This window comes from Dipodomys merriami, unplaced genomic scaffold (genome assembly GCF_024711535.1).
Source record: "Dipodomys merriami isolate MVZ:Mamm:240054 unplaced genomic scaffold, mDipMer1.0.p SCAF_368, whole genome shotgun sequence".
Classification (NCBI taxonomy): Eukaryota; Metazoa; Chordata; class Mammalia; order Rodentia; family Heteromyidae; genus Dipodomys; species Dipodomys merriami.
In genome coordinates, this window is record NW_027205248.1 from 1 (window position 1) to 27,886 (window position 27,886).

Here is a 27,886-nt window from a genome sequence, read left to right on the forward strand (position 1 = left end):
CCTCCTTCCTTCCTTCCTTCCTTCCTTCCTTCCTTTCTTCCTTCCTTCCTTCTTCCTTCCTTCCTTCCTTCCTTCCTTCCTTCCTCTCCCCCTCCTTCCTTCCTTCCTTCCTTCCTTCCTTCCTTCCTTCCTCTCCCCCTTCCTTCCTCTCCCCCTCCTTCCTTCCTTCCTCTCCCCCTCCTTCCTCTCCCCCCTCCTTCCTCTCCCCCTCCTTCCTTCCTTCCTTCCTTCCTTCCTTCCTTCCTTCCTTCCTTCCTTCCTTCCTCTCCCCCCTCCTTCCTCTCCCCCTCCTTCCTTCCTTCCTCTCCCCCCTCCTTCCTCTCCCCCCTCCTTCCTCTCCCCCTCCTTCCTTCCTTCCTTCCTTCCTTCCTTCCTCTCCCCCCTCCTTCCTTCCTTCCTTCCTTCCTTCCTTCCTTTCTTCCTTCCTTCCTTCCTTCCTTCCTTCCTTCCTTCCTTCCTTCCTTCCTTCCTCTCCCCCTCCTTCCTTCCTTCCTTCCTTCCTTCCTTCCTTCCTTCCTTCCTCTCCCCCTTCCTTCCTCTCCCCCTCCTTCCTTCCTTCCTCTCCCCCTCCTTCCTCTCCCCCCTCCTTCCTCTCCCCCTCCTTCCTTCCTTCCTTCCTTCCTTCCTTCCTTCCTTCCTTCCTTCCTTCCTTCCTTCCTCTCCCCCCTCCTTCCTCTCCCCCTCCTTCCTTCCTTCCTCTCCCCCCTCCTTCCTCTCCCCCCTCCTTCCTCTCCCCCTCCTTCCTTCCTTCCTTCCTTCCTTCCTTCCTCTCCCCCCTCCTTCCTTCCTTCCTTCCTTCCTTTCTTCCTTCCTTCCTTCCTTCCTTCCTTCCTTCCTTCCTCTCCCCCTTCCTTCCTTCCTTCCTTCCTTCCTTTCTTCCTTCCTTCCTTCCTTCCTTCCTTCCTCCCTCCCTCCCTCCCTCCCTTCCTTCCTTCCTTCCTCCTTCCTTCCTTCCTTCCTTCCTTCCTTCCTTCCTTCCTTCCTTCCTCTCCCCCTTCCTTCCTTCCTTCCTTCCTTCCTTCCTTCCTTCCTTCCTTTCTTCCTTCCTTCCTTCCTTCCTTCCTTCCTTCCTTCCTTCCTTCTCTTTCTTTCTCCCTCTTTTCCTTCCTTATCTTCCTTCCTTCCTTTCTTCCTTCCTTCCTTCCATCCTTCCTTCCTTCCTCTTTCTTTCTGTCTGTTGGTACTGGGGCTTGAACTCAGGGCCTTGAGCTCTCCAATTGTGGATCTTGAATTCAGGGCCTGGGCGCTGTCCCTCAGCTCTTCAGCTCAAGGCGGGCGCTCTACCCCTTGAGCCACAGCGCCACTTCTGGTTTCCTGGTGGTTCATGGGAGATCAGAGTCTCATGGACTTTCCTGCCGGGGCTGGCTTTGAACCACGATCCTCCGATCTCAGCCTCCCGAGTCGCTGGGATGGCAGGCGTGCGCACCGACGCCTGGCTTAGCTGCAGTCTTTTGAAGGGCCGCTCTGGGCTTCGTGCCTGTCCTCCTGGGCACCCCCGGGACACCCCTGTCGCAGATACCCAGCTTTGAGAGCTGAGGCACCGCAGACAGACCACCTCCGCCCCGAGGGTGCGGCCACCGTGGGAAAGGGGAGGAGGTGGGGACGCAGGCCCGTCCTCCCTCCCCGCTGGCCCAGAGCTCACGGCCCTTTGCCCACAGCTGGCAGCTTGTTTCTGGGAGCAAGGCCAAGGGCATAGAAAAGAATCAAGGCTCCCAGCGGGAGAGGCCTGTGTGTGTGAGTGTGTGTGTGTGTGTGTGTGTGTGTGTGTGTGTGTGACGGGCTGAGGGAGTGAGGTGAGCAAGCGGGGGACAGAGAAACAGAAGCAGGGAGGAGGAAGATAGAGCGGGCAGGGGAGCTGGCCTGGGACCCCCTTCGAAAGTCTGGGCTCACACCTGACATCCCAGCTACTCAGGAGGCTGAGAGCTCAGGATCGTGGTTCAAAGCCAGCCTGGGCAGGAAAGTCTGTGGCTCTGATCTCCCATAAACCACCAGAAAACCGGAAGTGGTGCTGTGGCTCAAGGGGTAGAGCGCCAGCCTTGAACGGAAAAAAGCTCAAGGACAGCGCCCAGGCCCATTCTCTCTCTCCCTCCCCCCCTCTCCCTCCCCCCCTCTCCCTCCACCCCTCTTCCAAAGTACTGGGGTTTGAACTCAGCTACCTCTACTTTTGGCTTTTTGGTGGCTCATTAAAGACTTTCCTGCCTGGGCTGGCCTCACACTTTGATCCTCAGACCTCAGCCTCCTGAGTAGCTGGGATGCCAGGCGAGATCCACCATGCTTGTCCAAGGGTGTGATTTGAGCCTGGGGGGGGTTTGTCACTCTGCTCTACACCTCTGGCTTTGGGGGCCCGTGGCTGGCAGCTGCTGAGGCCCAGGCCTGGGGGGCGGGGGCCCTCTCCTGCATTCACGGCAGCCCCCCCTCCCACCCCGTTTTGCAAGGCAGCAGCCACACTGTGTGCTTCAGAGACGTCTGGTGGAGGGGCTCCAGAGCGGGCTTCCGGGGGCGTCCCCTCCGGGGCGGGCCATGACCGAGACCCAGGGCCAAGAGGACAGCAAGAAGCCTGGAGGGACAGAGACGCCCGCTCAGCGGGTGAGCTGCACGGTGAGAGGACTCCGGACGGGCCTCAGGCCTGCCTGAGCCGGCGCACCCCACCTGCTGGCCGGGGGTCCTGGGGGCGGGGGGGGGCTCCTCCCTGACCTGGACCAGGGCTGGGGACTGGGCACTTTCTTCCCTGTCTCAACTGCTCTACAACCCCTGCCCGGGAGCGCTCGCTTTGCATGCATGAAGCTCTGGGTTCGATTCCTCAGCACCACATAAGCAGAAAAAGCCGGAAGTGGCGCTGTGGCTCAAGGGGTAGAGCGCTCACCTTGAGCCAAAGAAGCTCAGGGACAGCGCCCAGGCCCTGAGTTCAAGGCCCAGGACTGGCACCAAAGAAAAAAAAAGTATCACACAACATGCATGTACATTGCCATGTTACACACATGCACGCGTCTCTGCGCTCCACGCCTCTGGAAGGTGTGTGCACGTGTGAAATGCACTCCCCAGCTCGCCCTTCCCAAGGGCCTGGAGCCCACGCTTCCTGAGCTCCACCCACGGGTCCCCTCAGGGCACTGGGCTGTTCCAGCTCCGAGAAAATACACCCCCCAACCCAACAGCATGGGTAAATGGAATGGGGAACGATCTTCTCAGGCGTTCACAGGAGACCCCATTTGTGAGTGTGAGTGTGTGTGTGCGTGTGAGTGTGTGTGTGTGTGAGTGTGTGCGTGAGCGTGCAGTCCCGGGGCTTGCACTCAGGCCTGGCGCTGTCTCTGAGTCTCTTGCTCAAGGCTGATCGCCACCTGAGCCAGTTCCACCACGGCCCCACGAGTGGCTGTTTGTTCTTGGTGGTTAAGTGAAGAGTCTCACGGTCCCCCCCAGCTCCCCCCCAGCTCCCCCCCAGCTCCCGCCCTCCTGAGTGGCTGGGACTGAGGCTGACAGTCTCATCAGTCACCTTGGAGAAAGCAAACGCGCTGACCCCGGGCTCGCTGACCCTTACCCCTATCCTCTGGGGGGCTCGCTGACCCCACCCCTGTCCTGGGGGGGCCTCGCTGACCCCGCCCCTGTCCTGGGGGGCTCGCTGACCCCGCCCCTGTCCTGGGGGGCTCGCTGACCCCGCCTCTGTCCTGGGGGGGGGCTCGCTGACCCCACCCCTGTCCTCTGGGGGGCTCGCTGACCCCACCCCTGTCCTCTGGGGGGCCTCGCTGACCCCGCCCCTGTCCTCGGGGGGGGGGGCTCGCTGACCCCGCCCCTGTCCTGGGGGGCTCGCTGACCCCGCCCCTGTCCTGGGGGGGCTCGCTGACCCTGCCCCTGTCCTGGGGGGCCTCGCTGACCCTGCCCCTGTCCTGGGGGGCCTCGCTGACCCCGCCCCTGTCCTGGGGGGCTCGCTGACCCCGCCCCTGTCCTGGGGGGGGCTCGCTGACCCCGCCCCCTCCTCAGTGACCGCCCGCACCCAGCCCTGTCCTGCGAGGCGCGGGTGGTGGGTGAGTGTGCGTCCGCATGGCTGGCGGGGCCGGAGCCCGGGCAGGGGGACCCCCGGATCCCCGGGCACCCCTTTTCCCACCCCATCAGCACCACCCGCGGCCTCTCCCCCCACGGGCTCCTGGATGGGGCGGGGCCTGGGAGGATGGGGCGGGGCCTGGAAGGAGGGGCGGGGCTGGGAGGATGGGGCGGGGCCTGGGAGGAGGGGCGGGGCTGGGAGGATGGGGCGGGGCATAGAAGGATGGGGCGGGGCATAGAAGGAGGGGCGGGGCCTGGATGGAGGTGGGGCCTGGAAGGAGGGGCGGGGCTGGGAGGATGGGGCGGGGCCGGGCGGACGGGGCGGGGCCTGGATGGAGGTCGGGGCTAGGAGGGTGGGGCGGGGCCAGGAGGGGCGGGGCCAGGGCTGAGGGGGGCGGGGCCGGGAGGGCGCTGGGGACGGAGGGGTGGGGGCCAGCGGGCCGAAGCCTCAGTTTCCCCACTGTTCCGCAGACGTGGAGCGCCCCGAGTTGAGCCTGGGGCTGCGAACCCTGCTTCCCCTCAAGGTGAGGCGCGGGGCCGGGGGTCCGGGCCGGGGCGGGCTGGGGGTCCGGGGCGGGCTGGGGGTCCGGGGCGGGGAGGGCTGGGGGGCCGGGGCGGGCTGGGGGTCCGGGCCGGGGCGGGCTGGGGGTCCGGGCCGGGGCGGGCTGGGGGTCCGGGCCGGGGCGGGCTGGGGGTCCGGGGCGGGCTGGGGGTCCGGGCCGGGGCGGGCTGGGGGTCCGGGCCGGGGAGGGCTGGGGGGCCGGGGCGGGCTGGGGGGCCGGGCCGGGGCGGGCTGGGGGTCCGGGCCGGGGAGGGCTGGGGGGCCGGGGCGGGCTGGGGGGCCGGGGCGGGCTGGGGGTCCGGGCCGGGGCGGGCTGGGGGTCCGGGCCGGGGAGGGCTGGGGGGCCGGGGCGGGCTGGGGGTCCGGGCCGGGGAGGGCTGGGGGGCCGGGGCGGGCTGGGGGGCCGGGGCGGGCTGGGGGGCCGGGGCGGGCTGGGGGGCCGGGGCGGGCTGGGGGTCCGGGCCGGGGAGGGCTGGGGGTCCGGGCCGGGGAGGGCTGGGGGGCCGGGACGGGCTGGGGGTCCGGGCCGGGGAGGGCTGGGGGGCCGGGGAGGGCTGGGGGGCCGGGGCGGGCTGGGGGGCCGGGCCGGGCTGGGGGTCCGGGCCGGGGCGGGCTGGGGGTCCGGGGCGGGGAGGGCTGGGGGGCCGGGCCGGGGCGGGCTGGGGGGCCGGGCCGGGGCGGGCTGGGGGGCCGGGGGGGGCGGGCTGGGGGGCCGGGGCGGGGCGGGCTGGGGGGCCAGGGTCCGGGGCACCGCTGACGGCGCGTCCCCGCCCCCACCGCAGTGCTGCACTGACCTGGAGCGTGGGTGCGAGGCGCCCCCTCGCCCCTCCGCGGAGCTGCCCTTCCTGCCCCGACCAAGAGCCGCGCCCGCGCCCCTCCTCCCCATGATCGCCGCTGACCGGCCTGGGACCCCCACACCCCCTCCTCCCACGATCGTCCCTGACCGGCCTGGGACCCCCGCCCTCCCCTCTCCCTCTCCCCCCCTTCTGTGCATGCCGCACCCTGCACAGGACCTCTGCTCCTTTGCCGTCCCTCCTGCTGCTTCTGACACACAGCCCTCCCCCCCCCCCCCCCCCCCCCCCCCCCGGGCTGAAGGCAGGCCTCCCACCGCCTCTCCACCGAATAAACGCCTGCTTCTCTAGGCCGGACTGGTCTCTGGTCCTCCCCTCCTCTGCTGGGTGGGCCGCGCGGGTATTTGCCACATGAAGGGGTCAATGCAGGCAGTCTGCCCTTCATTCTACCCGGGGCTTGCCCCCCCCCCCCCCCCCCCCCGTCCCCTGTGTTCCGGGTGAAGAGGAAGCCGGTGGGCGCTTCTCCAGGCTGACCTACCTGGCCAGGGGCAGCATGGTGGACACGGCCAGGACAGGGTGATACCAGGGGGGCAGTGCTACCTGACACTTCGTTCTTTCCACTTTTTATTTCAAAACTCCCCGCTACAACCCGCCAGCTAGAGCTCTGGCTGCCCTGGCTGGCAGCGAACTGAGCGGGCAGCAGGGGTGGGTGGCCAGGACTTGGCTGTGGGGGTGATCCGGACCTCAGGCCTGCACTGTCTAGCTTGCACTAGACCCGGCTCCTCCTCTTGCCATCACGGGGACAGGTGAGTGAGCGGGACATGGAGAGAGGCGGTGGCGGGGCTGGGGCGTGGCTCAGGCCCCAGTGGAGGGATGGGGAGAAGCCATGCCGGACACCAGGGGCTCCCGTGTCAGCCTTGCTACTCAGGAGCCGGAGGGCTGAGGATAGAGGGTTGAAGCCAGCCTGGGCAGGAAAGTCCATAACTCTGGTTTCCAATGAACTAGCAAAAAGCCGGAAGCGGAGCTGTGGCTCAAGTGGTAGAGCGCCAGCCTTGAGCATAAAAGCTCAGGGCCAGCTGAGTTCAAGCCTCAAGGTTGGCATCAAAAACCAACAGAAAAGTCCTGAGGAGCAACTGGAGAAACTGCCCCGAGGCTGGTCGGGGCACAGGGAGGATGAGACTGCAAATGTCCTGAAAGATGCCCGAGCCAGAGCCCCGCGTCTCCACCCCTGCAAGGGTTACTGGTGCCAGGACCGGAAGCCGAGCTCTGGAGGGCGGTGCTAAGTGTTGTCTCGGCTGTCACCCTGGGTCTGAAGCCCGGCCCCCCTCCCCGTGTGGGGGCCAGGCGAAAGACCTGTGGCCTGCGGGCTCACATAGGGAGCGGGCGGGGCTCCTGGTCACGTGATGGGCGGGGCCCTGCCATCAGCTCATCCCCTCACCCCCCCCCCCCCCCCCCGCCATGTCCACCTCCATCCTGCCAGGGCTGGCGAGGACTTGGGGTAGGATGGGCGGCGGGCTCGCTGAGCCGGGCTAGGTGGCGTCCTGGGGGCCGGTCGGGGCGCGGGGCAGAGGCTGGTCCGGGTGGTAGAGTGTCCGGTGGAGCAGGCTGCGGACTGCAGGGAGGTCATCGGGGTCTGAGGGCCAATGGGGGTTGGTAAGAGGTGTTTGGAGCCCCGGGCGGCTGGCCGGGCTGGGGGGGGGACTCACCCACGTCCAGCTCCCGCAGCAGGCTGCGGTACTCAGGCTCGGCCTCGAGCAGCTTGAGCAGGCTGGTGGACTCCATGCGCTCCAGCCGCACCTCCCAGTACACGTAGATCTTCTGGTTGAAGGTGACGTACACCAGGCAGGGGCTGTTGCCGCCCTCTTTGCAGGCGTACAGGCCTGGGGGAGGGGAGGACCACAAAGGGCAAGCGTCACCTGCTGGTGGAGGGGCAAGACAGACCACCCAGGACAGACAGACCACCGCCACAGCCAGGGGTCTGAGCCTCCCACGGAGGCCGGGCAGCCAACCAAAGCAGAGAAATGCCAAAATACCCAGCTCATGCCCGACATGGGGAGACCACGGGAAACACCAGCCAGAACAGCGCCCAGATGAGCGCCAGTGGCTCCCGCCTATCATCCGAGCTACTCAGGAGGCTGAGATCTGAGGATCACGGTTCAAAGCCAGCCTGGGCAAGAAAGTCTGTGAAACGCTGATCTCCAATGAACCACCAGAAAACCGGAAGTGGACCTGTGGCTCACATGGTAGAGCGCTCGCCTTGAGCTGAAGAGCTGACAGCTCCCAGGCCCAGAGTTCAAGCCTCATGACCGACCCACCCCCCAAAAAAGAATTCATCCCTCCTTCTTCTGGTAGCAGGGTTTGAACCCAGGGCTCTGCGCTTGCTAGGCAAGCCATCTCCCCTGTCCCTGTTCAAGTGTTTCATTCTCGCTGGAAAGGACGGGGTGGCAGGGCAGGAAGAGAGGGCCGGGTCGCTCCGCACCTGCACAGAAGGCCCGGACATTCTCATCGACTTGGAAGCGGACGACAGCGCGGTTGTGGTCGATGATGTATGTCTGTCCGTCCCACGCACACGCCACCACCTCCTCGCACCCATTGCCCTGCAAAAGTCAGGGGAAAGCATGCAAAGCAGCGTGAGCTGACCTGACGGGTGTGCCTGGTGAAACAGCACTGGCAGGAGGTTTCCAAGTTCTAGGCCAGCACGGGCTGGAGTGCAAAATTCTATCTCAAAGATAGAGCCAGGCGCCGGTGGCTCACGCCTGTCATCCCAGCTGCTCAGCAGGCTGAGATCTGAGGATCACGGTTCAAAGCCAGCTCGGGCAGGAAAGTCCGTGAGACTCTGATCTTCAATGAACCACCAGAAAACTGGAAGTGGCCCAAGTGGTAGAGCACCAGCCTGGGTGCTGTCCCTCAGCTCTATCTACCCCTATCTATCTAAAAACAAAGACAACCACAAAACGGTCTTGCAGAAGCAGTCTCTTGGCCATACTTGGCTAGGAGGGGACCAGGGCAGGGCCCAAGCCCCCTGAGGTAACTTCTTATCTCTGGAGCTGCTGCCCAGCTGCCAGGTATGATGGAGAGCGTTCCAGAAGCTTGGCGGAGAACAGATCAAGCTAAGCAGCATCATTCATTCAGAGGCCGGCCGGAAGTAGCCCCTCCCCCAGAGAAGACCAGGTGCTCCGGGCAGGGCTCCCCGGGCCCGCTCACCGTGACATCCAGCTTCTCCAGGGCGAACAGCTGGTGATCCACCTGCACGGACCACAGCAGCTTGTCGGCCTCCTCCATCAGCTTCAGGGTTCCTGCAGGGGGAGGCGGGAGGGGTGGGGGTGGGGAATGGGGTCGGGGGGGGCAGAGCCCACTGGCAGAGGGAGGGCGCAGCCCAGCCCAGCCCTGCTCACCGTCCAGCGTGCACAGGGCGAAGAGGCCAGAGCCGCCGCGCTCGGGGTTGTGACCTGGCGGTGTGACAGGGCACAGGGACCCGTGAGCGGGCTGCGGGCGGGACCGGGAAGCCGGCCGGCCCCTCCCGGTGCTCACCCTGCTTGATGTTGCCGATGAGGTGCGTGGACACGTTCTTGTTGTGGATCCGGCCGGACGTCTGGTGGGTCTCCACGTCCCGGGGAGCGGGGGTGTCCCTGGGGACGGAAGGGGGTGGGCTGATGAGCCGGCCTCCGGGCGGGGTCTCCCCGCCCCCGCCCCGGCCGCACGCCTGGCCTTACCTGCTGCCCTCCGCGGCGCCCTCGGAGGTGGGGGGCACCCCTGAGTCCCGGCGCCAGGTGCAGAGCAGAACCGCGTAGGCACAGCCCGGCTGGGACACCATTAGCTCCGGCACACCCAGCGGCCCCACGGTCACAGACAGACTGTCTACCTGCCCCGGGGAGCAGCGCCCCCCCTAAGTTCAGAGCCGGAGGGAGGTGCTAGGGTTCGGGCTGACCAGCAACGCCACGCAGATGATCGCGTCTGCTGGTGGGGGGGGAGAGCAGCAGGGCCCCCCAGCCTGACCCACGCCCTGCTGCACCTGCCACCAGACCTCCACCTGCACCCTCCCGGGAGTGAGCCCCGCACTGGGCCCCCCGACTCCGCCTCTTACCTGGCCTTCCAGCACCCACTTCTTGAGGGACACCAGCTGGCCGGTCGGGTGCTCGCTGCCCTCAGCCAGCTCCTCCCAGCGGAAGGCCCGCACCACGCGGTCCGTGTAACCCACCACGAGCTCGCAGCGTCCATCCCCATCTGCGGGCGTGGGATCCGACCCACCTCCGTGGGCGTGGAGCCCCCCACGCGGCCCCCCTCCCCCAGGCCTCCCCAACGGCGTCATGGCCGCCTCCGGGCTGCTGAGTGCGCGTGCCGGCAGCCGCTGCCCCCGCCCGGGCCTTGTGCTCACCTCGCGCTCAGTTTATGTATTTTATGCTTTTCCAGTATGGAGATTGAGCCTAGAGCTCTGCTGCTGAGCTGTAACTGGCCACACTAGTTAGCTTCCCTATAAAATTTATACTGCTTCGTCTTTTTGGTAAGGTCACGACTGTACTGTAAACAATAAAGTTAAGCCAGGCACCCGCAGCTCACACCTGTCACCCCAGCGACTCAGGAGGCTGAGATCTGAGGACTGTAGTTCAAAGCCAGCTTGGGCAGAAAAGTCCCTGAGACTCTCATCTCCCAGAAACCACCAGAAAACCGGAAGTGGTGCTGTGGCTCAAGTGGTAGACCCTTGAGCTGAAGAGCTGAGGGACAGCGCCCAGGCCCAGAGTTCAAGATCCACAAGTGACAAAATAATTAAAAAAAAAAAAATTAAGCTGGGCATGATGGTGCACCCAGGATGCTGAAGCAGAGGGGTGCAAGTTTGGGGACCGCCCGGGCTGCATAGCAAGCTCCATCTGCTTTATTCCTGGCTGTGATGCCAGTGCCCACAACCGTGCCCGGCAGGCGGGGAGCTCAGCAGCTCTGCGCCGAACACACAAACGGCAGCGACCCTGACCCCGGTGGCTCTGTCCTAGCACCCGCCGACTCCCGCCCGCCCCGCAGCGGCTGGCCGAGCACCCTTGCCCACCGATGTCGCTGACCAGCATGGCCTTGGCGTTGGCCGGGATGTGCTGCTTGAAGACGGGACGCTGCTCCTCCCCGGCCAGGGCGTCATGGTGTCCTGAGCCATCCAAGGCCCTGGCGGGCGTCAGGTCAAACAAGTGGAACCAGCCTTCGGCGCTCACCGCCACCACTAGGTTCTGGGAGAGCGAGGTGCGGGGGAGATGGGCTGGTGGGGGGAGGGGAGGCCAGGGTGCAGGGTGATAGAGCAGAGGCCCGGATGTGGACGGAGGGCAGGCCTGGGAGTGCCACCGCCTAAGATCTTACCTTTCCTTTATTACACACGTCTCCAACCCCAACGCAAGTCAACTGCAAGGGAAAGACGAGCTCAGGGAGGGAGGCGCGGGGGAGTCCAGCCTGCCCTGACCCCTGGGCAGCGGGAAGGGACTGCAGGTGGGCTTGCAGCTTCCTTCCTTATGAATTGCAGATGAGTTTCATGGACTTTCCTGTCTGGGGGGGCTTGGAACCACGGCCTGCAGATGGCGGCCTTCTGAGCGGCTAGGATGACAGCTATGCGCCGTCCGTTACTACCAGCCACTGAAAACTTGCTCCACTAACCTATGTTCATAATCTTTGTCTGGGCTGGGCAGGTGGCTCCGTGGTAGAGCGCTCGCCTAGCATGCATGTCGCCCTGGGTTGCATTCCTCAGTACCACAACCACAGAAGAAGCCGGAAGTGGCGCTGTGGCTCAAGTGGTAGAGAGCCAGCCTTGAACAAAAGAAGCTCAGGGACAGTGCCCAGGCCCTGAGTTCAAGCCCCAGGACTGGCAAAATAAGATGTGAGTCTGGCACACTGCCGGGGCAGCCCAACAACGGCTTTCTAGAACATACCACTGGTGTTAACCAATGTGTGACCTCTCCTTGGAGGATCAGCCAGTCTTGGGCAGCGTACACGTCCCCAAGGACCCCGTAAAAGATGCCCCATCCTTGAAGTGGGGCCCAAACGGGGCTGGGGGGGGAGAGGGGAGAGGAATAGGGGGAGAAGACCTGGGATCCGCCCTCCCCAAGTCACACAACAGGAAGCAGTGGCCAGGCTGAGCAGTTGGGGACTCGGGTTGCGCTGCGCACTCCCACGCACGCCGCAAGCCCTGTCCCAGGCCTCAGGCGCAGGGAGAGAACACTGACCATCCCCTGGCACGCGCAGGTGAGCCACGGCCGGCTGTCATCGTTCTTGTACACAGACAGCTTCCCGTTGGTGTCGCCCACGACCAGCTCATTCAACTGGAAATGGAGAGAGGTGCGCATGGGGACGCGGCTCCCGCCCAGCCACGGCGCGGTCTCCTGAGCTCAGCCTGACCCCGGGAAGTGGTGAGCTTCGCATCTGCATCTTCACCGACATCATGAGAGATCTCTTCAGGCTGGGTGGGGTGTGACCCCAGCATTGGTTCTGTGGCGCGTACCAGGCCCGGTTCATTCCAGAGGGACACACACACACACACACACACACACACACACACAGCCATAGCTGACCAGAGTGTATTTCCACTTCCGTGTGTATGTGCGTGCATGCGTGCGTGCGTGCTGGGGGGTAGGAGGGGTTAGAGGCATGGAGGCTATACACAATCCGTGCTTCATTCCAGACTGTTCTACAGTCTTGGCTGACAGACTCTCTGCCCACATGCGTGCCTTCTGCTTGTCCACTAAAAATGGAACATGGTCTTAAAACAGTTTAAGATTTTGACCTTTGAAAGGCTTGAAAGTGGGATCTCATATGCATTTAATCAGGGCAGCTGCAAGCCAATAGAGCCTGGAGAGAGGGGGAGGGAGAAGGGAAGGAGACACACACACACACACAGGAACATGCACAGGACACACGGGCTATGAAGATCCTCTTGCTGTCGCATGTCAGCCCGGGCCTCTGGCGCCCCCATGTGGTGGCCCGGCTCTCAGACAGGGGCTCCATCACTGCTACCCAGGGAACTGCCCTTTCAGGGGTTAATCCTGGCAACCAGGTGGCTCCGAACTCTAGTTCTAAAAACAGCTTCCTGATGCTCTCTTGAAATATAGACTATACTTCCTCCCTCTCGCAAACTGAGAACTGAAATTAGATTCTCAGGAGATTTATGCTGAAGGAAACAAGAGATGAACAGTAAAGAAAACAGGTTCAGCAGGACTCCGGTGGCTCACACCTGACATCCTAGTCCTCCTCAAGAGGCTGAGATCTAAGGATCTTGGCTTGAACCCAGCCCAGGGAAGGAAAGTCCCTGTGAGACTCTTGTCTCCAATGAACCACCAGAAAACTGGAAGTGGCGCTGTGGCTGGAAGTGATAGAGCACTAGTTTTGAGCAAAAAGAGTTCAGGGACAATGCCCTGGCCCTGAGTTCAAGCCCCATGACTGACAAGAAAGAAAAAAAAAGTACAGTGACTCACACCTGCAGTCCCAGCTCTTCGGGACCCCTAAAAAGCAGTAAAGAAAAATGAGAAGTAGATTGGGATTTGCTAATACTGACTCAACTCTTGGATTTATTTTTCAGTGGCAGCAGGAGTTTCTGAGAATATTAGATCATAGAAAAATACAGCCAGTTACTTTGTATCAAGCCTGCCTTGGCAGAGGCTTTGGAATTATGGTCAGCTGGGAAGATGTCTCAAACGCCCAGGAGAGAGGCTACATACAACACAGGTTCAAGTGCAACTAACCTGGCTCTGACTACACTTTTCATCTATAAAGTGAGCATAGAAGCCAGGCATGGTGTTTCCCACCTGTAATCCCAGCACCAGGGAGACTGAGGCAGGAGAGAGTTCAAGGGCATCCTTGGCACACAGAGACAATTTCCCCCTCCAGGAGAGGGCTGGAGATGTTAGCTTAGTGGTAGAGTGCTTGGCTGATTTACTTTCACTTTTTGAAAAAGTGTTCACAGGTACAGCATAGACCCCATTCTTTTTATTTTCTTGCCAGTCCTGGGGCTTGAACTCAGGGCCTGGGTGCTGTTCCTGTGCTTCTTTTGCTCAAGGCTAGCACTCTACCACTTGAGCTTTTTTGTTGTTGTTGTCACGGTCATGGGGCTTGAACTCGGGGCCTGGGCGCTGTCCCTCAGCTCTTCAGCTCAAGGTGAGCGCTCTACCACTTGAGCCACAGCACCACTTCCGGTTTTCTGAGAGGCTAATTGAAGAGTTTCACGGCCTTTCCTGCTCAGGCTGGCTTTGAACCGCAATCCTTAGATCTCAGCCTCCTGAGTAGCTGGGATGACGGGGGGAGCTACCGGCGCCTGGCTGGAGATAACTCAACAGAGGCCCATCGTGGGCAGACCTCATAGAAACCCCAGAAGCCCAAGGTCAAGATGAGAGGTGGAGCAAATGCTGGAGACAGCAGCAAGTCAGTCCATCCATCCATCCATCCATCCACCCACCCACCCATCCACCCAACCACCCATCCATCCACCCACCCACCCATCCATCCACCCACCCACCCATCCATCCACCCACCCACCCATCCATCCACCCATCCATCCACCCACCCACCCATCCATCCACCCATCCACCCATCCATCCATCATCCGTCCATCCGTCCATCCATCCATCCATCCGTCCATCCATCCATCCATCCGTCCGTCCATCCATCCATCCATCCATCCATCATCCGTCCATCCATCCATCCATCCATCCATCCATCCATCCATCCATCCATCCGTCCATCCATCCGTCCATCATCCGTCCATCATCCGTCCATCATCCGTCCATCCGTCCGTCCATCCATCCATCCATCTCAGGTCAGTGAGCCAATGGGAAAGCAGCAAAGGCCCAGAGACGTCCTCGGAGGAGCGGAGCAATCAGCAGGCAGGGCGGTTTTACTGTTTCCAGCTGATTTTTTTAAACGGAGGTTCTGAAAGGTAAACTGAGGTTCGTGGCCAGGCTAAACCAGACGTTTGCTCCAATCGTGGCCAACAGAACTGACCAGCTCCACCCCGCCCGTAACGGCAGGGAGGGACCAATGATCTATCCCTGAAAAAAAAAAAAAGAAAAACGCCCGGCGTTCCGGATGGGTTGAGGCGGCGTGGACATCCCGCACGACGAGGCCACCAAGAGAGCAGGCGTCCTGCGGGCGCCATGGCGGCCCTAATGCGCATGCTCGGGCTCTCGCCCCGACTTCCGGCCTCCGGCCCCACCCCTTCCGCCCCCGCGCCGCGCCCGGCCGGGCGTCCCTCGTAGCACTGCGCATGCACTCACCCCGTCGTTATCGACGTCTCCGAGGCAGACGGCGTGAGGGAAGAGGCTCCCGCTGAACTCCAGCGCCACGCGCTGCACGTAGCTCACCGACCTCATGGCCGAGGGCCGGGAACGGCGCTAGACACGTCCCCCACTCCCGCCCTCCCCCCACTCCCCGAGCCGTTTCCTGACAGCCGCGCGAGCGGAAGCGACATCGCCGCCTCCAATCCCGGCTCGGAAGGGGCGGGACTTCCGCGTCGGGGAGGCGCCCTGGCTCCGCCTCCCGGGACGGCTTTTGAGTGACAGTTGAACAGGCCACTCACTTCCTCCAGAAGCCTAACGCCTGCCGGTAAGCCGGGGAGGGGGCGGGGCTGACCTGTCCCCTTGGCAACGGGGCTCCGTGGGGCTGGCCCTGGAGACCTCGATTCCTTCCTTCGTTGCCCTGGAGACAGAGATCCCTCGCTGTCATTCCGTCCCCTGAGAGTGGTGAGGGCGGACGACCGTGTGGCGGGAGATGGCCCGAGTGGTGACCTCGGATTGCACTGGGGAAAAAATCCGGTGTGGAGACAGACGAAGGGGCCGCGCGCGCGTGTGCGTGCGTGTGTGTGCATGTGCATGTGCGTGCATGTGCATGTGTGTGCGTACATGCGTGTGTGTGCGCGTGCGCGCGTGTGCGTGCATGTGCGTGCGTGCATGTTCGTGTGTGTGCATGTGTGCGTGCGCATGTATGTGTGCGTGCGTGCGTGTGCGCGTGCATTGCGTGTGTGTGCATGTTTGCGTGCGTGTGCATGTGTGTGCATGTGTGTGCGTACGTGCGTGTGTGTGCGTTGCGGGTGTGTGGGTGTGTGCGTGCGTGCGTGCGTGTATATGCATGTGTGTGTGTGATGATAAAGTAAATCCATCAATAGGAAATCTGACCCCTGTGTGCCCTTGGGGGGGCATAGTTCGAAGGTCACCGGCGGAAAGCAGAGTTCACCAAGTTAGCACACAGCCCCTGTCGTTTCTTCTTCACTCAAAGGCTCTTCTACCTCTTCCGACAGGGAAAACACACTTCCAGCCAGGTTCAAGGTTTGCAGGTGGGACTCAGGCCAAAGGTGCGTGTGTGCATTAGGGGCGACGGGGGTCGTAGCCCCTGAGCTCAGGGGCTCAGGCACCGCGCCGGTGGTCCGCCACTTGAGCCACAGCTCTCCTTCCTGCTTTTTGCCGGTTAGCTGGAGCTAAAGAGTCACAGAATTCTTTCTGGGCTGGCTTTGAACCACAGCCCTCAGATCTCAGCCTACTCACTGAGCTGCTCGGATTACAGGCGGGAGCTACTGGCTCCCTACCCAAAGTGGTTTGATCCCCAAACCCCCATGACTCTCCCATCACGTACTGCCCCAGCTCCTTAGGCTGGAAGGGAAGATGGTAAAGATTTTGGGGCCTTGGGGCTGGAAAGGTGGCTCAGTGGTAGAGCGCTTGCCTTGCATGCATGAGGCCCTGGGTTGATTCCTCAGCACCACATAAGCAAAAAGAAAAAAGCCGGAAGTGGTGCTGTGGCTCAAAGCAGTAGAGCGCTAGCCTTGAGCTGAAGAGGTGAGGGACAGCGCCAAGGCCCAGAGTTCAGGCCCCATGACAGGCCCCCCCCCAAAAAAATTTGGGGGGCCTGTTCTGTGTTGAACCTCTCCGCCTCTCTCAGTAGCACGGATGGGATCATTATCTTCATGGCTGCCTTGAGACTGTCCGCTTGGGCACTGAGAGGGTTTGTCTAAGAACTCCTGTGGGAGTTCAATAGGTATTTAGGTTTTAAGAGTTGTCATTACAACCCCACCTGATTGGACCCTTGATCTGTCAGTCATAGGTAATGGGAGAGTGGACAAGGGGTGGGCCTGATATCTGTCTGTAGGCAGTGGGAGAAATGGTTCCCAGTTCCTATTTCCAGTGCTGCACTGTGGGGCTGGCTGGATCTTTCCAGACACAGGTAACCGGGCTCTAAGTGCATTATTATGTGACTTGAACTCAGGGCCTGGGCACTGTCCCTGAGCTCTTCACCTCAATGCCGTGCTCTCCCACTTTGAGCCACAGCTCCATTTCCGGTATGGGAGATAAGAGTCTCCTGGGGATTTTCCTGCCCGGGGTGGCTTCAAACCGTGATCCTCAGATCTCAGCCTCCTGAGCATCTCCTTGCTGGCATCCCGGCTCTTAACTGTAAGCTTCGCTTTCCAGTTGAAGGAGCGGACAAAGAAATCTATTTTTAAATGTTTACCTGGAAACATAGAGCCTAAGTGGTTTCTAGTTGATTCCCTGTGCTGTAATATTCGTCTACTGTTTTGACAGCATTGTAGGAATGAACGTGTTAGTAAGTTGTCAGGACACAGTTGGATGAGCAGCCTGCTTGGGTCATCAGACACCCTGGCCTGACCCAGTTCTTCCAGGTCAGATGCTGGCCCAGCATTCCACTGCGCCTTCGTTTGACTTTGCCCATCATTCCGGCTTTGTCTTGCATCCTCTGGCAGAGCAGCGTCTGTCTTTGTAGATAATGTTCATCGTGAAGGTCATGTCGCTTTGACCACAAACTTGTCACGAGAGCCAAGTAAGAGCCAGCCAGGGCAGAAAGGTCTTCCGAGAACGGGGCCTGTGTGAAGGCTACATTTGTGCCCCTGTCATGCCTCTCTAAGCCGGGCACCTGGGCTCACGCAGGGGGAACAGCGGGGCTGGAGGGGCAGATCCCAGAACCCACGATTGAGCATCCCTGTTCTTGGCCCTGAATTCTCCCACTGCGCATGTGAGTGCAGGGATTACAGGAATTAGCCACTGCTTGGCTGCTTGCTCGCCACCTCCTTGGTTTGGTGACTGAGCCGTGTGGACGGCAGATTCAGCAAGGCAGGAGGGGCTGAAGGGTTCCCAGGGCAGTGTTCCAGAAAGTTCCTGACCACTTCTTCCTCCACAGTAGATCGGGTGGTTCTACCCCAGTCGTCTTGTCCAGGACCTTCAAAACTCCGATTGCCAGAGGGTTGGGGGAGTTATTTTTGAGACTTTTACTTCATTTTTGGTGCCAGTCCTGGGATTTGAACTCAGGGCCTGGGTGCTGTCCTGCAGCTGCTTTTGCCCCAGGCCAGCTTTACCACTTGAGCCACAGCACTTCTGGCTGTTTCTGTGTATGTGGTGCTGAAGAATCAACCCCAGAGCTGCATGCATGCTACATAATCACTCCACCACGAAGCCTTTTTGAGACCCTTTTAACCATATATATCGCCTAGTTCAAAGCGCAGAAACCTGTTTCTCCAAGGGACCTGATAGGTAGTTCTCCCGGCCACTAAGGGCAGGGTGGACCGGGACTTAGAAGCCCCAGCTGGGAACTAACCACTGTGACCTGGTCTTGTGCATCCTAGACACCTACACTCGGGTTTAAGGTGTGCACTGCCATGCCCAGCCCAGTCTAAGCCCTCACCCACCCGTAGCAGCCACGAGGTTGAGATGCTCCGCATTTGCAAAAGGGAAAACTGATCTTGAGAGAAAGTTCCACCACAAGCCATTTCCCAACAACCATCTCTCAAAAGCACTTAGCAGCCCCGAGTGCTTCTTACTTGGAAATGGGACGCACAGCACCTAGCTCCCATGTTTGCACAGGGCAGGGCGCTGTAGCTGCGCGGGATGAAGGGGTGTCAGGTGGAGGGGCTGCTTTTGGATTATGGAATGGAGTAGGCTCTTAACAGGAGCGTGTGTGTGTGTGTGTGAGAGAGAGAGAGAGAGAGAGAGAGAGAGAGAGAGGGAGAGAGCATGCACACAAGCTACCCAGAAGCAGCTGTGTAGTACGGGAGCTAGCTTATACTCAGGAGAACTTGCTAGACCTTCTGTTGTTTCTCTACAGCACTGAGTACCATCCATTCCTTTGCATAAAGGAAATTTACCTGCAGGAAAACAGCAGGGGCCCAGGGTAGAGTTCACAGTGTGGCAGGATTTTTCGTCTTTGAAGACTTAACCATTATCCCAAGACAAATCTGAGTAAAGCCCTTTCTATTTCCTGTCTCCCACAGCAGTGCTGTGGGATCCTGGGATCCCACCAACACCTGGAAGGGATCTTGGCTGTATTTTTGCACCAGGAAAAGGGATGGAGACTCGCCTGGTGACAGCGCAGATTAGGTTAGCTGAGATCTGTCAGGCAGCCCTTCCCACCTGACCTGAGTCTGTCTGCAGGCTGGTTGGTTGTTACAAGATCGAGCTTGCCAAGGCTCTTGGTGCAGAAGGCTTGGACTCCGGGTGCTTAACCACCTTAACTTTAGCTGGAGTCTGAGGAGCCACCCCACCTGCAAGCGCAGAACCAGACTGGCAGTCCAGGGAGGGGACACAGGGGGCCGGGGAGTGGCTGGCTCCAGGGGACCCCCCCCTTCATAGCCGGGAGGTGTGGCCGTCCAGCCCCTGCCTGGCAGATCTGCTCTGGGGGGGCGGGGGAGGGGAGGGCTGTGTGGAGGTGCTGGGCATGGCCGCCCACGCTGCCTGGACTCCTCGGCTGAGGTCAAAGGTCAGAGCAGGGCACCCCCACCCCAGCCTGCACGGCAGGGTTGTTTCCTGCTCCCAACAGGGGGCCAGGACAGAGACCCTTTCCCTGCCTCCTCCCCCGTGCGCCCACCAGCCTCGCCCCCCACCGTCCCAGGAAGGCTGCGACACCCAGTTTTGCTTGACACCCAGTTTTGCTTATCGTCTTTATTGCTCGAGCACAGGGCTCGAGTGGCACCTGGGCCTTCGGCAGTGAGCAGAGGCCCGGGGGGAGGGGTGCACAGCCTGGCTGAGGGCAGGCAGACAGGAGGGGAAGAGGGGAGGGGCAGGGCTCTCCCTCCCCACCCTGCTGCACATCACACCTCACCCCTTCTCCCCGCTCACACGTGGACCAAACAGGAAGCAGAATAAATTAGCATTCTGAGCAGTGTGAGCTCACCTGCAATGAGGGGTGACAGGACCCACCTGAGCGACCCCCAGCCTTCCCCTGTCCCCCGAGAGCCAACCACCCACCAGATAGAAAAATAAAGGTCTCCATTCACGCAAAACTCTTCAGTGTGTTCAGACGGGGCGGGGCGGGGCTACGCCTCGGTCTCCATCTGGGACTGGCCGTCGCTCTTCTCCTTCATCGCTGTGTCGGCGGGGTGGTCTCCCGAAGCCCCCTCAGCCTTGCCCTGCAAAGGGCGGCAGAAAGGTACAAAGCACACATCACTTCCAACGGCACTGCACAGACACAGATTCCACACCTGTCATCCTAGCCACGCAGGAGGCTGAGAGCTGAGGACTATAAGTCAAAGCCAGCCCAGAAAGCCCAAAACTCTTATCTCTAACTACCCAGCAGAAAGCCAGAAGTGAAGCTGTGGCTCAAGTGGCAGAGCACCAGCCTTGAGTGAAAACAGTAAGGGACTGCCCAGGCTGGACACAGCCACACAGCACCGGCAAGGCCACAAGCCTCCACCTCCGTGTGGCCTTGGTGCATTTGGACCATGCAAACCTATTTTGGGGCACGCACACCACCTGCAGCCCCAGGACTGCGGCTCCTGGGTCACGCCGGCCAGGCCCGGGCGCCGGCATGCTCACCCTGCGCTCCTCCTCCGCCAGCCTCTCGAACATGTTGGCGTAGAGCCTCTTCTCCCGTGCCAGCTGCTTGCGGACCCGCTGCTGGCACACGGCCAGCTGGGTCCTGGCAGCCTTGTTGTTGGGGTAGAACTGCAGAACCTTCTGGAAGTCAGCCCGTGCCAGGTCAAAGTCATTGACAGCCAAGTGTGCCTCCCCTCGACGGAAGAGACCTTTCTCGTTTTTGCTGTCCAGCTCCAGGGCCTGGGCGGGCAGGGGAAGAGACCGGCAAGACCTCAGGCTGGGCAGCCCGCCCCATGAAGCCCGAGCCCAGCGGCCGCTCAGCAGGGCCAGCAGACACAGGGCCACCCCGAGTAAGAGCAAGACTGGGCCCCACCCGGGAAAGACTCCAGATCTACGAAGAAAATCAGACGGGCACCAGTGGCTCCTAGCTACTCAGGAGGCTGAGATCTGGGCTCTGTGTGGGAAGCCCATGCAGGCAGGCAGGAACGTCCCTGAGACTCATTTCCACGAACCAGCAACCAGCTGGTGGTGGGAGAACGCTGGCCCTGTGTATAAATGACCTGGCCCCCCCCCCAGGCCTGGGCCCACGCCCACCTTGTCGCAGCTCTCCACGGCGGCCGAGAAGGCCTGCAGCTTCAGGTGACACATGGCCAGGTTGAGGTGGGCGGCCAGCCGCAGGGCCGAGGCCTTCTGCAGCTCCTCACCCGAGAAGCTCGACTCGTGCTCCAGCCAGGACACGATCTTCTTGTACTGCAGCAGCGCCTGCTTGTACTTGCCGTCCTAGCACGGGAGGCGAGCTCAGGCTCGGGCTGAGCTCCGGCCCCAGGCCCCCGACGGCCCCCTGGGTGACAGGGACGCGTGCTCACCTTGAAGTACACCGCGCCGCGCTCCTTGGCGATGGCGCTCTGCTCCAGCTTCTCCTCGGAGCTCATCTCCCAGGACTCCTTGGCCTGCCATTCCCCCAGGGGAGGGACACAGCCGTCAGCGTCCCCAGGGTCCCCAGTGGATCGACCCGACTCCAGGCAAAGGGAGAGCCCAGAGACTCACCTTCTCAAAACTCTTGAGATGGAGTTCGTAAATGAGCTCCGCCTGCGGTGGGATCTGGAACTTTTCCTTCCCAGCACTGCCGAAACCGTAGCTAGAGGAGCAGCACCACCGAAGGCGCAGGTCACCCCACAGCCCGACCCGCTCCGGGCGACAGGGCTTCCTGCCCGCATCCCCAGAGGCGGGACCAAACACTTCCGGTTCCGCAGAGCCTCCCCTGACGCCCGCACCCTCTCGATGGCCCCAGGACGCGCCACCGCCTCAGTGACCACACAGAACCCTCCTGCCAACCGCAGGGCGAGAAGGGAATGCTGGGCGTCAAGCTGGGCGCCAGTGGCTCACACCTGTGATCCTAGCTACTCAGGAGGCTGAGATCTGAGGATCCTGAGCTGAAATCGGTCTGGGCAGGAAAGCCCATGACCCGCACCCCAGTCCTGGGGTTTGAAAACTCAGGCCTTGAGTGCTGTCCCTGAGCTCTAACTCAAGAGCGCTCTACCGCTTTGAGCCACAGCCACAGCGCCACTTCTGGTTTTCTGGTGGTTCATCGGAGGTAAGAGTCTCATGCACTTCCCTTCCCTGGGCTGGTTTTGAACCACGATCCTCAGATGCCCTGCTTTCAACTCTATCGCCAAGACCACCAAAAAAACTGCAAGTGGTAGAGCACCCAGGGCCTGAGTTCCAACCCCTGCACTGGCACACAACCAACAATAAAAATAAAACGAGTAAGAAAAATTTCCCAGAATCGATGAGTCAGCAAAGAAGGGACAGTGACCAATCAGGGCCCCATGCCAGGGCCGCAGGCCCCTAGCCGTGGACACGGCTCCACCCAGCGCCCGCCCACAGCTCACCTGGGCTTGAGGTACACGACGCAGCGCTCCCCCTTCTCCATGCGCTGAATGGCCCTCTCCAGGCCGCAGGGCAGGTCCAGGCTCTCCCCCTCCCCGATCTCGAAGCGCAGCTCCCGCTGGTCAAACAGTCGGTGCTCGTGGAAGCCTTCCAGCGCCACTGGGGGAGGAAGGCCGGTGAGAGGCCGGCACCCACCACGCTCCCTCCCACACCAGCCACCATGTCCAGGGCGCAGCGCAGCCCCGCGGGAAGCCGCCGCGGAAGAGGGGCTCAGACCCCGACCCTCACCCTCCACGATGGCGCCCTCGTTGGGCCTGGCATAGCCTTCCCCCCGGACCCGGATCCTGCGGATGATGCCGCCATCCTCGTCTTCCGACAGGTCCTCTCCCTTGAAGTCAAACAGCTCCACCTGGGGGGCGAGACGGGACAACCAGCTCTGTGCAGGCCGCCAGCCCAGGCAGAGGCCAGGCTCATCCAGGTCCCTGGGGATGGTCTTAGGACCTGCGACCCTGACACCTAGCCAAGACTCCACAAGCTGAGCTGCCCTGCCTCCCTGGGGACAGAGGCCGACTCTCAGAACAACCCCGCTGCTGTCCCGGCTCCCCTCAAGCCAGGCCCGGGGGAGCCTGACGTGGCAGACGACACAATGACCCGGGCTCTCGGGGCCGGAGCTTCCCGCTCTTGCCTTGTGCTCGCCTCCGCCGGGCACGCGCTCAGCAGCTGCTCTCTCCGCTTAACCGGGACCCACGGGAGCGGGGGGAGGGAAGGGGGCACCTCTGACCCCTGGAGCCCAGCCTCAACACACCAACTTCGTGTGCTCGTGTGTCGGTCCTGGGGCTTGAGCCCAGGGCTGGGCACCGTGTCTTAGCTCTTCAGCTCAAGGCTGGTTCTGCGTTGCTTCAGCCACAGCTCTTACTTCCAGCTTTTTGCAAGTTCCATGGACAGGAGACTCTCCCGGACTTTTCTGCTCTGGCTGCTTTCGAACTCTGCCCTCGGATTCTGGCCTCGTGAGTAGCCAGGGTTACAGGCGTGAGGCCCACCGACGTTTTGTGCCCCATGCTGAATCTTGGAAGGCTTTGGACCCCTCTTCTTCCACCCTCGGGCCACCATCATGGGCCCCTGTGGGGGCCGCAGAGCCCGCGCCCTCTCCGTCTCCCTCCTCAGGCCAGGCCCTCGGCCTTGGCTACATTGTCTCCAAGAGGCAGGAAGGGCTGAGATAAGGACTGGCCCCTTGCCCGGCGCTCTGTCGGGACACCCACCTCAAACAGGAGCGTGGCGTGGGGGGGGATCTTGGGAGGGCTGCCGGGCCCGGGGCTGAGGTAAGGATTGGACACCCACCTCAAACAGGAGCGTGGCGTGGGGGGGGATCTTGGGAGGGCTGCCGGGCCCGGGGCTGAGGTAAGGATTGGACACCCACCTCAAACAGGAGCGTGGCGTGGGGGGGGATCTTGGGAGGGCTGCCGGCCGAGCCGTAGGCATACTCGGGCTTGCAGGTGACGTGGCACACCTCCCCCACCTTCATGGTTGCCACGGCAATGTCCCAGGCCTTGATGACTTCCCCTGCAGAGAGAGACAGACAGGCCTCCCTGAGCAGGGGTCTGAAAGACCGTTACCTGACACCGGTGGCTCTGCCTGCAATCCCAGCTACACAGGAGGCTGAGACCTGAAGATCACAGCCCAAAGCCAGCAGACAAATCCAATAGACTGTCCCCAGCTAGCAAGAAGCTGTCAAGAGAGGTCTGGCTCAAGTAGAGCGCCAGCAGTGAGCAGAAAAGTGGAGTACAAGAGCCCAAGTTCAAGTCCCAGAACCAACATTATTAAGCAGGCCAACCTGCCTGGGAAAGGAGGTGTAGGACCAGAGAGGAACACAAGTCACAGTATGCGCCATGGAATGCCACCAGCCACTCCCCGATCACTATGGATCCTCTTTTCTGGGGAGACGGTCTCACTATGTTGCCCTGATTACTTGTGAACTCCTGGGCCTGCCTCTGCCTTGCGGGTTGGCTGGGATGAGACGCTCCCACAAGGAAGGTGGGCAGGAAATTCTCCAAAGCCCGCCTCCTAGCCACTCCCGGCCACGCCTACCTTTGCCCAGGTCAAAGGAAAATTTGTCCTTGCGGTCCAGGCTGGAGTCAAACTTGGTGCCATCTAGCAGCCATCCGGTGTAGTGGACGTAGACGTGGTCGCCAATCATGGGCGTGTCAGTGCCCGTCCCCTCTCTCTTGATGACCTGTTGAGGAAGGGGAAAGGAGCAGTGGGGTTCAGTCCCCACCACACCTCCTCGCGAGCAGGTGAAGGGTTCAGGACACTAGAAGCTCTGCGAGAGTCAGCTCTGCACCTCAGGAAGACTTATTTGTGGCTGAACAGCTTGGGGGAAGACCAAGCCCGGAGACCGAATTCGATCTAAGTTTCTCAGCAGTGAATGAGGAAATCTTTACACCACGTTTCCTCATTCCCCCCAAATGCCAGTGTTGGGCCCAGGCTGGGTCTGCTGGATGGAGGGGGGCAGGAGTGTGGACCGGCATTGGCCCCCCCAGGCTTCTCTGCGTCCCCTGCGCGTGCAAGTGGATGTTAAGTGTGCAGGCCAGGGTGAGGGGTAACGGGGACCGATGCCCAGGAGCACCTCTCAAAGAGGTGCACGGGACGACCGTGCGGGCAAAGCCGGCACCTTTTCTGGTCCAGATGGTGGGGGGTCCCGGGGTCCCCACGTGCCAGGCCCCCACCCCCCCTCACACACGTGGGGAGGTCCTGGGGTCCCCATGTGCCCGGCCCCTACCCCCCTTACACACGTGGGGGTCCCGGGGTCCCCACGTGCCTGGCCCCCACCCCCTCACACACGTGGGGGGGTCCCGGGGTCCCCACGTGCCCGGCCCCTACCTCCCCTTACACACGTGGGGGGTCCCGGGGTCCCCGCGTGCCCGGCTCCCTCACACACACGTGGGGGTCTCGGAGTCCCCGTGTGCCCGACTTTCCCCCCTCACACATGTGGGGGTCCCGGGGTCCCTGCGTGCCCCTCCCCGCACACGTGGGGGTCCCTGCGTGCCCCTCCCTGCACACGTGGGGGTCCCGGGGTCCCCGCGTGCCCGGCTTCCCCCCTCCCCGCACACGTGGGGGTCTCGGGGTCCCCGCGTGCCCCTCCCCGCACACGTGGGGGTCTCGGGGTCCCCGCGTGCCCCTCCCCGCACACGTGGGGGTCTCGGGGTCCCCGCGTGCCCCTCCCCGCACACGTGGGGGTCCCGGGGTCCCCACGTGCCCCCCCCCGCACACGTGGGGGTCCCGGGGTCCCCGCGTGCCCGGCCCCCACCTCCTCACACACGTGGGGGTCCCGGGGTCCCCAGGTGCCCGGCTTCCCCCCTCCCCGCACACGTGGGGGTCCCGGGGGTCCCCGCGTGCCCGCCCCCCTCCCCGCACACGTGGGGGTCCCGGGGTCCCCGCGTGCCCCCCCCCCCCGCACACGTGGGCCGGGCCGGGCGCCAGCAAGAACAATGGGCGGAGCGCACGCCGGGCCTCGGGTCACGCCGGCGCCCCGGCCCGGCCCGCAGGCCTCGCACCCCGAACCCGGACTCGGGAGAGCTGCGGGGACTACAGGTCCCGGCGTGCTCCGCGGCGGGGCGGGGGCGCGGCGCGGCCGCTGACCTCGCCGGGCGCGGGGCCCGGGGGCCGCCGGGGGTGGCGGGTGGGGGTCCGGGGCCCCGCGCCCGGCCTCACCTTCAGCACGCCCCCGTCCTGCTTGGGGCTGATGTCCACCCCCTCGGGGGCCGGCGGCGCCGCGCGCGCCCCGCCGTCCGCCGCCTTCATCTCCTCGGCGGTCATGGCCGCTCGCCGGGGGCGCCGCTGGCTGCGGGAGCGGGGGGGGGGGGGCCGGCGGGAGGACGCGGGTCGGGGCCGGGAGGGCTGCGGGCGGCCGCGGCGGCCGGCGCGCTCCGGGGCTGGCGCAGCTCTGCGGCCCGCGCCGGCGGGCGGGCGGCGCGCGCGGCAGGCGGGGCGGGCGCGGCGGGCGGGGCGCGCGCCGGGCGCGGCCGCGATTGGCCCCCGCCGCGGGGAGGGGCGGGACGGAGGGCGGGGCCGCGGGGGCGGGGCGCGCCACAGCGCGGCCGCGATTGGTCCGCGCCGCGGGGAGGGCGGGACGCCGGGGGGGGCGGAGGGGGAGAACTTTCTAGAGACGGCGGCCGCTCAGCCGGTTTGGGCTCTTTGCGCCCCGGGGCGGCGCTCCGGATCTCTGAAGGAAAGGAAAAAAAAAAAGAAAGAAAGCAATCCTGGTTCTCCACAGCGTCCGCCTCGCCCGGGCCGCCTGCGCCCCCAAATGCCGGCACCCCCTCCTCCCCCAGCCCCCCCCCCGGCCCGGGCCTCGGCTCCGCTCAGATTCTTCTAGATCCTTCTGGATCCCCAGGCATGGCTGGCGGGAAGCCGGGGCCGGCGGGGGGGGGGGGGGTGGGAACCAGGCCCCGGGGCGACGGCGGACGCGGGTCCCGTGCAAAGGCCCCGGGGCCCGCACGGCGGTTTGCAAGGGACGCCAAAGACAGAAAAACCCCGCAGAAAAACAGGTCTCCCCCCCCGCGCCTGACCCCCCCCGCGCCTGACCCCCCCCCGCGCCTGACCCCCCCCCCCGCGCCTGACCCCCTCCCCGCGCCTGACCCCCCCGCGCCTGACCCCCCCCCGCGCCTGACCCCCCCCGCGCCTGACCCCCCCCCGCGCCTGACCCCCCCCCGCGCCTGACCCCCCCCGCGCCTGACCCCCCCCCCACGCCTGACCCCCCCCTGCGGCTGCGCACACCGGCGCCCCGGGGACCCCGGGTCAGAGGGGGGGGGCGATGCCTTGGCCTCCCCTGCCCCTCTAAGAACTTTGCAACTTTCCAGGATGACAGGACAGTGCAGGGGTCGCCAAAGGAGCAGCACCCACCCCCCAAAATAACAGGCCAGGATGGGAGCCCGGGGACCCAAAGGAGCAGCACCCCCGCCCTAAAATAACAGGCCAGGACGGGAGCCGGGGGACCCCTGGGTTCCTCGCAGCCCCTCCCCTGGGGAAGATGCAGAGGAAATCACGTCTGAAAGCGGGCTTCTAACACAACCAGGCCCCGAGTGGGCTCCCCCCCACATGCCAACCCCTCCACAGAGGGCAGAGCAGGGTTCCTTGGCCCCTGGCACCCCTGGGAAGGAAGCACTTTTGGAGGGGGCACCTCCAGCCATCTTTCCTGCTGCAGACCTGGGCCTGGGGGTGAAGTCCAGGAGAACTGGGAGGGCCGAGAAAGGGGTGCAGTTAAAATACACACAGGGCTGGGCGCCGGCCTGTCATCCCAGCTCCTCAGGAGGCTGCGATCTGAGGATCGCGGTTCAAAGCCAGCCCGGGCAGAAAAGCCCATGAGACTCTGATCTCCATTGAACCACCAGAAAACCGGAAGTGGCACTGTGGCTCAAGCGGTAGAGCGCCAGCCTCGAGCTGAAGAGCCGAGGGACAGCGCCCAGGCCCAGAGTTCAAGACCCACATGCCCTCACAGGGGTGGCCTGGTTGAAGAGTTCTGGAGTTGTTAGCACTTTATGACTGGAAGGGAACAGAAGTTGCTAGGGTGGGGGTGTCTCCTGAGTTCTTGGCTGTTTCCCTTCAGACCATTAGAGGTAGGCCTTGCCATTTTGAGGGGCAGTTTGCCCTCCTGGGGTTTTCACTTTCCTGGACCCTAAAATGATTGCATAAGGGACTAAAACAGATCAAAGAGCACAGATACAAAAGCGTGGGGGCCTTCCCTCCATTTACAGGACTCAGTAAAAGCATCCTGTGTGTGTGTGTATGTATGTGTGTGTGTACTGAACCTGGTGCTTGAACTCAGGGCCAAGGCAGTATCCTTTAGCCTT

General features: G+C 63.0%; 4 protein-coding genes across 5 annotated transcripts in view; 2 read left to right on the top strand and 2 right to left on the bottom strand.

Annotated features, from left to right (window-relative positions):
• Positions 1-2,435: 2,435 nt before the first annotated feature.
• LOC138804520 (uncharacterized) lies at positions 2,436-6,077 on the top strand (the record flags this gene model as incomplete). Its single annotated transcript, XM_069988819.1, has 4 exons — positions 2,436-2,598; positions 4,504-4,556; positions 5,377-5,622; positions 6,042-6,077. Coding segments are annotated over 4 exons (498 nt in total), but the record flags the coding sequence as incomplete, so codon positions are not given.
• Positions 6,078-6,837: 760 nt separating this feature from the next.
• LOC138804522 (KICSTOR complex protein ITFG2) lies at positions 6,838-14,806 on the bottom strand. 2 transcript variants are annotated; one of them, XM_069988822.1, is made up of 12 exons: positions 14,619-14,806; positions 11,580-11,675; positions 10,723-10,764; positions 10,424-10,595; positions 9,470-9,609; positions 9,099-9,247; positions 8,917-9,014; positions 8,781-8,834; positions 8,590-8,681; positions 7,865-7,982; positions 7,092-7,265; positions 6,838-6,997 (listed from the first exon to the last, which is right to left on the bottom strand). In XM_069988822.1, the coding sequence occupies exons 1-12, from the start codon at positions 14,712-14,714 to the stop codon at positions 6,915-6,917; spliced, it is 1,314 nt and encodes a 437-aa protein (XP_069844923.1). In that variant the 5' UTR covers positions 14,715-14,806; the 3' UTR covers positions 6,838-6,914. The 2 variants fall into 2 exon arrangements, with proteins under 2 accessions (XP_069844923.1, XP_069844922.1); XM_069988821.1 differs by having other exon boundaries at positions 6,838-7,018; positions 14,619-14,803.
• A 131-nt stretch (positions 14,807-14,937) lies between these two features.
• Positions 14,938-27,886, top strand: part of LOC138804541 (maestro heat-like repeat-containing protein family member 1) — a 53,548-nt gene continuing 40,599 nt past the window's right edge. Inside the window, exon 1 of the mRNA XM_069988879.1 lies at positions 14,938-14,946. The gene's annotated coding sequence lies outside the window, so the exon portion shown is untranslated. The remainder of the gene's footprint in view (positions 14,947-27,886) is intronic.
• On the bottom strand, positions 19,246-25,903 carry LOC138804521 (peptidyl-prolyl cis-trans isomerase FKBP4). Its single transcript, XM_069988820.1, has 10 exons — positions 25,749-25,903; positions 24,126-24,270; positions 23,458-23,600; positions 22,329-22,449; positions 22,043-22,199; positions 21,198-21,288; positions 21,017-21,100; positions 20,745-20,930; positions 20,151-20,390; positions 19,246-19,744 (listed from the first exon to the last, which is right to left on the bottom strand). The coding sequence occupies exons 1-10, from the start codon at positions 25,851-25,853 to the stop codon at positions 19,652-19,654; spliced, it is 1,365 nt and encodes a 454-aa protein (XP_069844921.1). The 5' UTR covers positions 25,854-25,903; the 3' UTR covers positions 19,246-19,651.

Excerpts from the sequence above, each read along its gene's own strand:
- LOC138804522 (XM_069988821.1), bottom strand. The coding sequence starts at position 14,714 with ATGAGGTCGGTGAGCTACGTGCAGCGCGTGGCGCTGGAGTTCAGCGGG. Across the intron at positions 11,676-14,618 it reads GAGACGTCGATAACGACGGG|TTGAATGAGCTGGTCGTGGG; the intron begins GTGAGTGCATGC and ends CTCCATTTCCAG. Across the intron at positions 8,682-8,780 it reads CGCCCTGTGCACGCTGGACG|GAACCCTGAAGCTGATGGAG; the intron begins GTGAGCAGGGCT and ends CTCCCCCTGCAG.
- LOC138804521 (XM_069988820.1), bottom strand. The coding sequence starts at position 25,853 with ATGACCGCCGAGGAGATGAAGGCGGCGGACGGCGGGGCGCGCGCGGCG. Across the intron at positions 22,450-23,457 it reads ACGCCACGCTCCTGTTTGAG|GTGGAGCTGTTTGACTTCAA; the intron begins GTGGGTGTCCAA and ends CTCGCCCCCCAG. Across the intron at positions 20,391-20,744 it reads CCGTGGAGAGCTGCGACAAG|GCCCTGGAGCTGGACAGCAA; the intron begins GTGGGCGTGGGC and ends CTGCCCGCCCAG.